General features: G+C 32.2%; 1 protein-coding gene across 1 annotated transcript in view; it reads right to left on the bottom strand.

The window, feature by feature from the left end:
* Window positions 1–1,364: 1,364 nt before the first annotated feature.
* Window positions 1,365–14,862, bottom strand: part of LOC100161558 — a 22,470-nt gene continuing 8,972 nt past the window's right edge. The window contains exons 4-12 of the mRNA XM_001947367.5: window positions 13,671–14,000; window positions 10,887–11,277; window positions 8,914–9,113; window positions 6,619–6,721; window positions 6,207–6,431; window positions 4,700–5,059; window positions 4,281–4,409; window positions 3,675–4,055; window positions 1,365–1,936 (exon numbers count right to left, since the gene is read on the bottom strand). Coding sequence (XP_001947402.2) covers window positions 1,715–1,936; window positions 3,675–4,055; window positions 4,281–4,409; window positions 4,700–5,059; window positions 6,207–6,431; window positions 6,619–6,721; window positions 8,914–9,113; window positions 10,887–11,277; window positions 13,671–14,000 — 2,341 coding nt within the window. The 3' untranslated portion in view covers window positions 1,365–1,714. The remainder of the gene's footprint in view (window positions 1,937–3,674; window positions 4,056–4,280; window positions 4,410–4,699; window positions 5,060–6,206; window positions 6,432–6,618; window positions 6,722–8,913; window positions 9,114–10,886; window positions 11,278–13,670; window positions 14,001–14,862) is intronic.

Raw genomic sequence — 14,862 nt, forward strand, 5'->3', positions numbered from 1 at the left:
ATAAATGTGGTTATGTTGAATAAATGTAGGTATATAATATAAATGAACTTACATCCACATATTGCAAAAATACGCAAACCAGAATGTACAGTGGGCAGTGGCCAAATGATTATTATTACAGAGAACAACAAGAATCGCATTATCTATAGTGTCTAGTGAATATAATAAATTAGTATATAGTCGGCACCGATTGCATTATTGAAATATTTATTATAATAAAATCTAAAAAGGTTTAAGACCGTGAGAAGAAAAATCTAGATTGTTGATATGAGTATAGTTCTGTATTACCTACGTTTCATATCATTTTAAGAATTATGTTTTTATTCTTACTTTTTTTTCAAATTAAAAATAAAACAATATTTACAATCTGTAATTGTCTTTTTTATTCATTAAGTAAACTATGGTACATTTAAGTATTTTACGGTATAATATAGGTATACCGGTACAATAAAAGTACATGAGGAGTTGAGAATGTTGACTCTGTAACTGTTATATGGATAAAATCACTAGGTACCTTTGGTGTCCTCTTTCTTGGATTTGGAAGCGAGATGAGAAGAATTTGGCTTACGATAAAATTTTTCTGACTGATTTTTGTAAGGTTTTTGTTATCATAGTTACTTATTAAGGCACTCGGTGCTCCCCCCCACCCTAATAAATAGGTTTCAGGTAGTAAATTAGTGGAAAAGTATTTTAACTAATGTGGAAACTTAAATAGATATAAAATATAATTTTTTAATTTTATAGAATAATTGCGGGGAAATTTTAAAAACTAGCACTGATCATCTTTTAACAAAAACATATTAATGATTCATAGATTTTCCTTGTAGAGTATTTAATTTAAAGATTGCATCAGTGTACCATCACTGGTAAAAGCTTAAGCAACGTCTTAGAATATACCCAGGAAATAATTTATTAAAATTTGAATAGATTGAGGATTGATTTTAGCATTAACACCAAATGGGTATACAGGAATATACCTTATACCAGCCATTTGTTTTAACTTTTAATTCTTGAATAAATCATTTAATTTTTATAAATTGTTAAATAAAGTTTTTTTTAATGTATCACGGAGTTCATTTAGTGTGCTTAATCTATGAATTGTGTTTACAGTTTGGCTCCACTCTTGGAGGAACCATCTAAAATGTTTGAAAACCATTAAGTTTGATATTTGGATGATTTTTCAATTGGATGCCGTATAATATATTGTCACGTTGCATACAGAGGTGTTATGATTTTAAACGTAGATATCAAGCGAGAAATTAGTTTCTTCTTTCAGTTGTATAATTTAAACGTAAATTAGCTCCAAACAAAATCTAAGAGGCACTAAAATTAAATGAGCTATATAATATACTCAATGGACAATGTTTAAATAAACAGTTTTAATCCATATATATAGTATATACATAATTGTAGGTGTATAATATGATATTTATTATATCCAGTCTATAGATTAAATTGTTCGCAACTCGACAGCCGCTTCAAAGTCAATAATATTTGTTTTTTTTTAAAAATATATAGTGTCAACTGCATTTTACATTCACGTTAATCATTATAATGTAAATATAATGTAATGATAGGTAGGTACAATGGATAAAACTATATTTGGTGAAAAAAAAAAATATACATGGCGGTATTAGACGGCCTCGTATAAAAATAAAAATAAATATAATTAGCCCACAGACACGGGGCAAGTTAGGATTTTGTTTGGCTTAACTCATCGACGACCGTCTCCGCATCCGATCCCGTCCTCGGCTGTCGAATCTTTTAGGTACTCCCGGTACCCTTCGGCGCCAGTGAATATGACGTCCACCCACACTCGGACTGCTTGGCCAGTCGCCGCCGACAAGTAGAACGTCCGCTGGGCTGTCTTTACCACGAATGCGCACCCTTGTCCCTTGGTGCTGTTTGTGTGGTCAACGTACACTTCCTGAATGTCCTGTTTGTATCAACACAATGGAAACAATAATATTAATTGAATATACTAAATATCTGGCAATGCGAAATTAACAGACAACATGGTAGGCAACTGTTTACACACATTTTCACAAAACGTAGCGCTCGCTTGTGAAAATTCGGACAACCCCGAGAGGAATGCACAAAAACAAAAGATACTTTTTGATGAAAACCCTTGAAAAAGTACCTAGGTAAGGTACTTGTAATTATAACAAAAATTGCTAGTTCGAATTTATATTCAATAGTTTTTTATATAATTGCATCGCATTGTTAAATTTATATTCTACAAAAATACCAGAATACACAGGTTACGTTCAACGTTGTCATTAACTTTTTGATCAAATCGAGAATGTATGGAATTGATAGAAATCTAATAGGTATACCCTATTTACAGTCTTGTAAAAAATACTTTTGAAAAAGTATTAAGATACTAATATACTAGTATTCGAATAAAAAAGTATTAAAAATACTATTATAAAAATGTATTTTACGAATACTTACAAAGTATTTTTTTAAATTTTATGCTATATAACATATATGTGTATTGTACATCAGTATAGATACCTATTATGTCACTACTTACTATAGATTTTAATAATTACTATAATATGTCTGACTATATTGATATATACATGTTCACATATTTCATTCTGATTTCAGATATAGTTCAACTAATATTGATTACATTTTAGTGAAAAAAATAAATTAAAGAGTGGTATTAACTATTGATATGGAACTATTTTAAAATTATTAGATTTTCAGTTTTCTTAAAAAATTCCAGAATAGAAACGATATAAAATGTTATGTGGTATTTTTTAAATTTTAAACATTGTTATTACCTACTTTTACTATACAAAAACAAAATATTAGTTTTCAATGAAAACAATATTATTTTTATTGTTGTCAATTTTTTGTGAAAAATAAAAAATAAAAATTAAGAAAACGGACTTTATGGTATTTTAATAAAGGTATTTAAATACTTTACAAGACTTAAGACTGCCTATTTATACGTAGCGCCAATGCGCATTTACTTAATTCACAGTAAATATTTAAATTTTGATCTGTCAAATTGAATTCACTATATTTCTTCGGAGTCCGGGATATTGATAAAATCGTATAAACGGTTCAACGCACATTTATATTTTTAGCCGGTATGTATTTCAAATATTCAAATTCTATACAATAATATATTAATTCATTCCTTTCGAATTAGATATAGATCTATATCATGCATGAATAAAATATTTGACTTTAAAAATAAAGCAATCGAATGATCGGAATTACCGAAACAATAACAAAATATTATATTATGAGTACCTATAGGTAATGTTCGTTAGTCGGAGTCGGTGCAGTAGTTTTTAATATTATGATTATTTTATATATTTCAATGTTTTAAATTTAAAAAAAATTTTGGTCACAACATTTATGTATAGGCCCATAAGCACAATTAGAGTAAAATGATTTAGGGGGGGGAGGGCGAGCTTAACTCTCCTAATTACTCTTCTCAGTCCCCCTAAACGGTAATGTAGTTTCATACTTCCGCAGTACGTACTTATAAACCGTAAGGCTGATTCGCATTGAGTTTTATATTATTCACATTCATAAATGCGTATAAACGCGGAATACAACGAAATACGCACAAGTAAAGGTGCTATCAAGTGGAGAAAAATTGTTCAGAAAAATGTCACAACACACACACACACACACACACACACACACACCTGAAAACGAATGGATGCCCTTGGTGGGATTTTCTTCTCAGTCGCGGCGGCGGCACCCGCTCGTTGGTTAGCGGCGTCGACGCTGTCGTCCGACCGGCGGCGATAATAGGACAGGGTCCTCGACCGTCGGTCGAACATGAACCATCTCTTCAGCCACTTACGTCCGCCGCGGCGCGCGTTCTTGCCGCCGGCACCAGATAGCTTTTTCAAGTAGCCTCGACACGACGTGCTGTCGATCCAGAAGTGCCGGTCGACGCCGCCGTTGTCGTCGTCCAGCTGGTGTCCCGCCGACTCGATGTGCGCGCGCAAGTCGAACGCCATCCGGTTCTCGGTCGAGCCGTCACCATCGTACCGGATCGGAAGATATCTAGTCAACGGCCTCTGCATCGGTAACACAAAAAACGCATTGTATTTTACTATTTTCATAATTTATATAATATTATAGGTAACCACGCGTAAGCAAAACGTGCAGTTGCATCCGTCGACACTCAAATTGCTTATCAAAATTAATATACAATACTTTAGATGGATGTAGTGAAGCCATATAAAGCAACCGTGTATATAAGTACGTCTTGCAGTCACTATATGAGTGCAGGTGGTACTAACTTTTGTGATGTCCGACGGAGACGTTTTGTTTTTTGGTCGGAGTTTGATCGTGGCCCCTCCGTCGAAGATAGTCGACATTGACATTCGTGAAATAGAGTCATCCGATATCGGTCTGGTACAACCATCGTCCTGCGGTAACACACAATGCGGAAACATTAATCTAATTTACAGTCGCTCGAGGCCATAAGATTTTATAAATTGTAATTTATACATATTTTGCACATAATAATATAATAAACATGCATAATACAAAAAGATTCTATTTCAATACGACGAGAAGAAGTGACAATTTAGTGTCACAGACTATATCCCCCTTTCGACGGGACTATTATAGCTGCAAGGGTAAGATCCGACTGACAGATGTCTATTTAACCGGAAGTAACCAGAAGTAACTGGTAGGTAACGAAAACAATTATTACCTCGCCACCACTGCTGCCTATACTGCTACAGCACGTAGTCGTCATGCTACCAGTCATCAAGCTATTGATATTATTGGCCGTCGTGTCTTCCGTCACGGGAGTGGCTGTCGAAAACCACGGTGACCTTGATGGCTGCATGTCCCACGACAACGACGACGGTGACCTCGATGACATAGGAGATTTTAATTGTGGGTCCCATGACCACTCCAAAGACTTGGGTGGTTGATTTTCCGCTGCTGGTTGCACCGAGTGCATTTCGTAATGAAACTGATGGGGACGTCGGTATTGGTCTGATATGGCGTTTGTTGCAGGCATTGTGCTGGCTACGGTGGCGTCCAAATCTTGCAGTTTCTTGTGACCCTATGATCACAATAATTGTACGTAAGACATTAAATAACAAGTTGTATATTAGCTGTATATAATATGGGGGATAATTTTTTTTGAATAACTTAATTATTTTTGACGAATTTTCAAACATATCAAGATAAACTTGTTCAATAAAGAAAATAATTTGTATTTTTAAAATATTATTATAATATTATTATTGCCAAAAAAAGTGTTTTATTATTTTCTAACACTTCATAAGAATTCCATTCCGCAATTTTTAACCAAGCATGTCAATAAAAACAGAGGGCTCTAAATCGTTAAAACATTCGATTACACTAAAAAATAGGCCATATTAAAATATTATGCTCAAATTAAAATGTTCTATATCTATTCACACAAACGATATCCTAAAATTTTGCCATAATGATATAGGTTATTTTTAAATTCTCCTAAATTAAATGCCCTCATAAAAGCGAATGTGACGTCGATCTATATAGTCAGCCCGGATTTATGATAGTCCTTACAGTTCATTGTAAACAATGATAATGTAAAAATTAAATCATAGTTTATTAACAGTGGTATATACCTATATCGTTTACCATAATACATATTATATTTTTTGATGAATTGTTAATATTACAACCATTTTAAAATGTCGACATTTTTTACGTTCTTATAAACATTTTTCGCCGGTATTAGTAATATATTTTAAAAAGTCTAACGTAAAATTAGAATAGTGTTTTTCATTTATACAATTTTAATACTAAGAGATTAATAGATAAACACAAAACACCTCCTCAAATAGTTTTGAAAACATCCGGTTTTAGATATTTGAAAAAAATCGTATACTCAAAAGAGAACTGCAGGACGTACAAATTACAGGATTTTTGATTTAAATCTAAGATAACCATACCACTATAAAACCACTTATAATACAGTTATACAGTCATCGACTATATCATGCTTATATTATATATATTTATATTCTAATGACGGCCGTATTTTTATTGTTTATAACATTGAAATCGTAAAAGCGTGACTAAATTCGTTTTTTTCGGAAAATGTGGATTGGCGTTTGGGGGATATAGATTTTCAAAGTCTAAATTATTATTAGGTACGTTTCGTACAGTTTATATCAGGAAACTTCTATCCAAACAACATTCACGTGTGTTTAAAATACCTGTTGAATGGACAATGTCGCTGTGTTTATATCAGTCCGCAGTGCTCGTAGCTGGTCATCGCCCACGCTTCGAAGCTGATCGAGCTGCGCGCGTAACCACTCGGCGCGTGCCCGTCGAGCTCGCCTGACCGCCACGGCCGCGGCCCGGTCCCTGTGCAACTCTTCTCTGCGAGCCAACCACCCGGCCTCCTCTTCAAGCAATCCGAATTCTACATCTTCGTACAACTGCAGGACACATATCAGCATTTCGTGAATATATTATATAACATAGGTACTAAATTATCGTAGACGAAAAAATAATCATCTTAGTCATCAACCGTAACGTTGTTTTCATGAATCGTTCCAATATAATGACGTAAGTAATAAGTATTATATTATTTTGTAATATTGTTAATATCATTATATGTCTCACCTTCTGTTCGGCATCCAACAGTTCCGTCTGTTTGTCAATGGAAGCACGTATTTCAGTTTTCAGCACGTCATTGTCCTCGATCGATTCTAACCGCTTCCGTAACCTATGACGATTATTGGTATATTTTATTATATCAAAGTAGATTATTATTTGTAACTATAAACAACATGTAAATTGTTATACACTGTGGGTGTATACTATGTAGACATTATAATTAGATTTTATAAATATGGTGTTGGGTGGGTAGCGTAATAAAGGTAGTAGTGTAAACGACAATATTAGATCCATACGAGATAGTAACCGTGGCACGATTATTATAAGGGAGTGGCTCGAGGGATGGATAAAAAAATAAAAAATGTTTTTAAAACAATTAGCTACAAACACGATTATAAAGAACATAATATATTTCATTATAATCACGACTAAAAAAATACCAGTGCTGGGTAAATAAACTATTTTTTTTAAGTCGTTACCTTAGAAATATATTATGTACTATATAAAAATATAAGATAATTTCAAAGTTTCTTTTCTTTCATTTTAACAAAAACTGCCTATACTTTCAAACCCTAATGTTTAAGGTTTTAATACTTCCCTAAAATTTGCCCCAAAATATTCCGAACTCTTCGTCTTACCCTATACCTTAGGTAAGTTGACTAATGACTTGTATTTAATGTATACCATAAATAAACAATAAATCTATAAAATATAGTACATAAACTCTTAATTATAGTTAATTATAATATATACTAATTATAGTTAAATAAATATATTTAATCTATAATTAATGCTTAAACTAAAAAGATAAAGTAGGAATAACGAATGACTCACTTCAGTAAATTAATAAATATTATTTTAAATTAAAAAAATTTGTGCTATATTACTATATTATTTCGTCAATACACCCAAGTTATCTTGCCTCACAAAATATTTTAAATTTTTAAATTTATTTAATAAATACTTATGGTATTTTGGAACTTTTTAGGCTAAACTGACGTAAAATATTATTGAAACATGGTTGGAACGAAAAATGTTGATAAATCAAATAATTCTTATCAGAATAACCCTCGTTATCGAAAAACAAGTAGTTTTTATCACCGTACCTACATGTAATTAATTACTCAATTACTGAAATTAATTAATATCATAATTTTTTTAAGAAATATAATTAATTTGTCATTCTTACCGCACTCTCTTAGCAGTTACCTTCATTTATTTTTATTTAAACTGTATATATATATTATATATAATATATATATATAATATATATATATATATATATATACATCCATGCCAAAGTACACCAAGTTAAATTAGATAAAAGTGTTAGACTAAAACAAAAATTATTGGTATAACTGTATAAGAGAAAGTTATTAGAAGCACGGTTTAAAAACCCGACCCGGTTGGGTTTAAATGGGCTTTAAGCTTTTTTATTAGGGAAGCTTACAAATCTTACTTACAAAACATAAATGTGCCATTTTAATTTAGTTTTTACAAATAAAAATATTATATAATAATATATTATTATATTTCCATCTTTAATCTACGGTTGGTCAATCTGACTGTCGGAGTAAAATGTAAAATTATAATACCTATTTAATGTTTTTGCTTACATATTTTGTTTTTTATTGTTACTAAAAAGTAATAAAAATAAATATGCAGTTTAAAGTTTATTAATTTTTTTGTTCGTTTGTTTTTTTTTACTGGGTTTTATAACTGGGCCCAACCCATTTAACCCATTGAGTTTTAATAGGTTGAACCCAGTACTTCAAACCCTGAACAAAAACCATAACAGAAAGGATTGCCCTAATAACAGAAGTTATTTATTATTTAATTTAATTTTTCAAAAATATTATCGCACCACAACGTGAATTGTTATCGGGTAGGCTGTGTTATTGTTGAAAGATTTGAAATTAATGTTTTTGGGTGGACTGTATTTTGCATGAAAATTTATTTTAAGTTGTGTTTATATAGGTACTTACGTTATTTTTAACCCTGCAGAAATTCAGAGATAATAAATTCAACATTTCGACAATCTATAATTTAGTATTTTAGTATATTTACAATCGTTTACCTCTGATGCTATATTTTTTGTTCTTTGTTTTATTATACTTGTTTAGCACCCCCTACCCCAAACACGGGTAGTGGTTGTCTGTAGCTATGGACGACTTCTTAGGGTACCATCATATTTTTATAAACTTTTTGTTATTTGAATATGTAATATTACAGTCGTCCCCTTTAGTGAGGGTAAATTCGTGTACCTACAGGTCCTTAAGTAGTATAATAACAATTAATTACCCTTGGAGTGTTCTCCGGTGTCCTGCCAACTGCGAATCAGCTGCCATCCTCTGGTCCTGCTGTTTCACAGTACAGGCGTCCATTTTTTGCCGGCAATCAGCAACGGCCCGGTCCAAACCGTCAACAATGTTGTCCGACTGACGGGTTTCATCGTCGGCAACATCGAGTTCAGCACGCAGCAACGCGGTCTCGATGATCAACTGTAATCACGCCGATGCGAATTTCATCTTATTAATATTACGAGCTTATAAGAAAGTTGTATACGACTATACATTTTATGACGCAAAAATTATACTAATTTTTTCCTCAGTTAAATTATTAACGAGGTAGGTATTTTCTCACAATAGATATTACTTATAAATAAAAACCAATAAATTATGAGTTTTCATTTTTTTTTAATCAAGACAATTAAGTTAGTTTTTAAACTATTTTTAATGAGCAAAGTGGGTTAAATTTTATTTAGGTAGAGTACACTCGTGCTTATAAATGTATACAAAGGTACTTCACAGAAATATTTAATCAATAATAAATAATTATTTTAATATTAAAATATGATGATTTAAAAATTTAAGTTTAAATGCTATGTTTAATGGTCATGTTTAAAAAATATGTTTATTTTAGTTTTTGTATACCTAATTAATTAATATTATTCAATTTTTATCGGTTGATTTCGTTGTTGCACTTGTGGACACACACACAAGCTGTTGTCACTGATTTATAGTAATGTGAGCTCAAGAGCTATAGTGAAGGTTATGTGTAGATAATAATATTTATTAATTATTATAGTAAGAATAAACAGATAAAATACACAAACGACGAAATTATAATAAAAAATTAAGTGGCCATACTTTATATACATTGCCAAATTGATTATTGAAATTGTTTACGATTTTCGATTTAAATGATTCACGGTGTCGTTTAAAAGGATATTTTTTTACCGAAATAAACGTGTAGGTACTAAATATATTAGTCCTTGTATGACATACTAAAGCTCAAGATTTTTTTTAAAATAATTTATTTCATACTGCAGTGAACTAAAATTTAAAAATGATGAATAATTTAAAACGTGTATTATAAATTCAAATTAAGATGTGAATAAAACCCATGGCCACCGTATTATTGAGAGTGTACCTATCTATGTGAAAGAAATCTTGTTTTTAAACAAAATCTAAGATTACGTCATCAACGCTGATTACATGATTAATCAGAAATGGTACGAATACAAAACTAGGTATAAATTATTAAATCGAAACGTCTTGATTATTCAATTCAATCGTATATTCATATTATTTAAAAATGTTTACCTTTACCCACTATTTTTATAGCTGCTATGGGAGCGATACTTTTTTAATGTGTTTGTTAGAATAAATTTAATTAGGTATGAAAAATGGCTAAATCAGAAATATTGTGATCGTTACTTCCTTATTTTAAAGACTCAAAAAATAAAATTGAATTATAAAAATAGGTTTAAAGTTTTATTTTTGTGACCTTTTAAAAACTATTTTAGTTTTCTAGGAAATATATTCTAAGTAGGTATGTACTTAATAATGATAATAAAACGTTTATTTGATCTAATTAATTAGAAAAACCATCATATTATGTGAATAGTAAAAAAAAATACTCAGGATTTGACATCCGGAATTAGATAAATTTTCTTGTTACTAGTGTTGGTTTATTCGTGTATTATAAGGCATTATGGCAATAAAATACTTTTAGGTACATCGTTGGAAACACATTCATGCGGTAAGAGTAGGTATACACATATACAAACACACGCGCCAACGATAAATTTACTTATTACACAGTCGTCTATGTAGGTACTGTCTATATCGGACTCCACACGAAAACGTTCTGCTTGCGATTCCGCTTGAGCATATCCATACGAAGGCGTTCAATTGAAATTTGAGTAACAGCATTAACAGGAGTATCGTCAAATCACAAAATATAATTTTCTCGACACGATATGCACTCACCTCCCGGTCGACTTCTTCGCGGCGCAAGTGCAATTCCACCAGCCGGGACTTGTGCGCGGACAATTCGACCAGCAGCTTCCGACGTTGCTCGGCCGCCTCCGCCACCCTGTCGGCAGCAGCGAACGAAACCGTCGGAGTTGTCGTCGTGCTACCTTCTTTGGAATCCACCGCAAACGGTGACGACCGCAGCCACATCGTCGTCGTCTGCCACGAAGCCGGCGGTGATGATTCGGGGAAAGGCGACTGCAATGACTGCTGCTTCATTTGTTGCAGTGATCGGTCAGGCGATTTCGACGAGAGGTTATCTGCAGCGGTCGGCGACGTTTTGAAACCGTCATCGGGGCCGTCGTGCCCGTTGAGCTGACTCTGACCGAGTTGATGGTCCTTGCCACTGTATAAATCATAATATTCAAAAACAGATGGATCGTTATACTCTCACTATCATATATCTAGAAGCTAAGTAAACATAAAAATAAAATAATAATTATGAAATGTAAAAGTAAATACTCGTAAACAACTATAGAGAGTGGACACGTGCCTTAGTATATATATTATATATTATAGCATTAATTTATATGCGCAACGAAGAAAAACAAGCCATATGTTCAATGTAAAGATAACACCTCTGGATAACGCTTCCGGTGGGCAAACGCTAACCGATGGTGATCGATTTCATTTTAAATCACGTGTATTGCGCTTGCTCACGTTGTCTATCATCGATTCTAATTTTGAAATAATCTTTTCTCGGTATAGCTCTGACGGCATCACGAGTATATATATTAAAAAATGTATAAATTATATTGTAGGAACAAGCACGTGGGACGTTCAATTCGTTATATATTGTGGTCGGTGCTCCGACATTATCCAAGTATCTAAGTATAGAGGGTTGGAGCAGCGTGCATGGCTTACCCATTATTGATCATTTATCATAATAGAAACTATATACAATTATACATATTGTAGGTACATACTATATTCTATAATATATGTTGTATTGAGTATACATATCGGGTTTACGAAAGTATAAAACATGTCGTGGAGATGAAACTTTTGTCAAAATCGCAAGGCAATATGGTTGATATCTCAAATACAAGTATAATAATTTTAATTCATACATTTTTCTATAGAAGCCAATATTTTGTGTGGTAAACATTATGTTCTACTATTTCGTTCAACTATATTATAATAAAGTTTCTTGCTTACAACGATATATTTGTGTCATTACTCATTGCAGATGCCGTTGTTGGGCGTCGCTCTAATATTATAATACATCGTTTTATAATATTATTACAGTTGTTCCTGCAGATATACACCGATATATTATTATAATAGTTTTCGTGTAGTTGTTGTTACTTATGCAACAGGCGTTCCATGTAAGGTTATCCATGCGCTCATTATTATTTGTTCAACGTTCATATAAATATTAAATATATATAATGAAACACGTCGACTAGACAAGAAATACCCGTATGACACTGAGCCGCCGTGTGTTTTGTGTATTTCATATTTTAAACAATAAAAAGAAATGATATCACACTAAAAACATTATATGCGTAAAAAAAATCTAAATAAAAACGAATCATTTAGCTATAACAAAGAAGCAATAAAGTTGTGACAGTGACACCATTTCAAGTCAAAACTGAATAGGTATGAAACAATTCTTTTATGATAGTTAATTATTATTTATCACACTTATCTAGATAGGTATACAATATACATGATAAAAATAGCATTTAAAAAATGGTATGTTTTGTTAATGATAATATTAAGTTTATAATTTTTTTAATGTACCTACCTACTATACGCTTTGGTGTACATAGTTATTTATTTATTTGCTACATTTTTTATTTACTTGGCCGGGACCGTTCATAATTATTCAATACCAATAATACTTAATATTCCCGGCACAGTTAATCCTACCTGTTATAAATAATATAATAAGATAAAGCTCATTAGCTTACGTAAGCTATAATATATTGCAATTATTTAATTGCATTCAGAAAAGTAAATTATTGAATGAAATCAATAAATAATTACACTTAAGCAAAACAGATTATGTAAATTTAAAATCATTCACATATTATTAAATACTATACTTTATCTGTTAAATAGGTGTAATAAATTTAATGTAATTATCTAAATAACATTCAATTACATTTTGTCATTTGAATGGGTGTAATTTAAACGTTGAAAATTGTTCTAATTAGGTATTAGCTTTGAAAATGTTTATTATCACTTGTTATAACTAATTGACGAGTCTAATTATTATAAAACATTTTTTTTTACACAAGGAGAGTTCATAGTGCGTATTATTTGATGCGGGTGTGAACAATGCGGTGTTAAGTTGCTGTATAATATATTAAAAGGCACCGCACCAGTCATAAGAAACGCTTATCCCCCCCCCCCCCATTACTGCTCTAATTATTTAGCCAGTTACAAGATATACAAAATAAATCTGGGAGGTTACTTTCAGAAAAGAAAAGAATATAATTATAATATATTTTCCTCGTGCAAACAACTTACATATTAAAGGCCATGGCCATGTAATTAACAATCAGTTAATTAAATACAATTTTGAAAATTTGTTTGAACGTATACGAAAAAACTTATAAGGGATGCATATACCGTACATTCTTAGGACAAAACTGCAGATGGTTTTTGATATGACTACAGGCTTATTACCACACGGTATAAAGACAACATTTATCGAATTGTCATATAAATACTGGTAATATTACACGCAATAATTATCGACATATCCTCAGCCCTACACAAAAAATGTACCTTTTATTGTATAAATCTTCGGTGCCCGTCGTACAAGACGGGACATGCGTTCTTATTCTGGTCCTGGGACTTCCACAAGTTGCGGATGACGACTGAAGATTGTCGTTTTCTAAAAATACCGAGTCGTTGTCTCCTCCGGCCGCGCGCAATGACAACGGTGACAGTGTAGGGGGAGACGGGGTAGCCACGGACGGCCAGGTTGATGATGGAGACAGTGGCGATGTCATTGGCGATAGTGGCGATGTCATCGGTGACAACGGTGACGTGGGTGAAGACGTTTCTGTGGAGGATTTCTTGCTATCCCGCGGGAGAGAACCATTTGTTTTGATCCTAAAATTGGGGAAAAAATATAACATAATAAGTATAGGTTAGGTGCGTAACAGTTCAGTATGCCTATACATAATATAATAAAATGTAAATGACCTTTTTTTCTGTATCAAATGCCAAAAAAGTAAAAACGGATACAATTTTTATCAAGGGTCACAAAAAAATAAAGGTATTATTTAATTTTTTTAGAAAGTTTGGAGGTGGTTATTTACACTTTATTTTTGTACGACAAACATGCATTTAACAAACTGTAGTTTACAGTATAAACACTAAACGTGTGCACTACACACTAGCTGCAATTATAGAATACTAATTACTATAATGTATCACACTGCACGTCTGCACAAGTGCACAATTGATCGAGTGCGTAAAGGAAATGATTTAAGCAATACTGGTACAACATCAACAAAGATAACGTTACCTAGTCTATAGTAATAGACTATGTTTATTTGTATATAAATTATAAATTGATTACGTGGGCTAAACAAAATATATTTTCAGGCTGTGGGTTGCCGACATCTGGTATGTCACAAGAAGGGGGGCTGTTGAACTTGGAGTACAGTGGCTATTTTAGGGACAAATTGACATGAATTTGTAAATTTGTAAATTTTAATAAAAATACTTACTTAAGTAAATTTATGATATAAATGTATAATATTATAATATATTAAGTATAAATTGTGTATGGGACACGTATCGCTTGTAAAGGATTGTATTTTATCGGAAGTGCCCAACATTTTGTTTAGGGCCCACAAAAACATTTAATACGGGGGACCAAAATTTTATGTGGGGCCTGGGTATAGTGGTACAGAACATCTGGTCTTAGACATTATAGTCGGGGACACGAAAAGTGGCGTTTTGAATT

Source organism: Acyrthosiphon pisum, chromosome X, assembly GCF_005508785.2.
Source record: "Acyrthosiphon pisum isolate AL4f chromosome X, pea_aphid_22Mar2018_4r6ur, whole genome shotgun sequence".
Taxonomy (NCBI): domain Eukaryota; kingdom Metazoa; phylum Arthropoda; class Insecta; order Hemiptera; family Aphididae; genus Acyrthosiphon; species Acyrthosiphon pisum.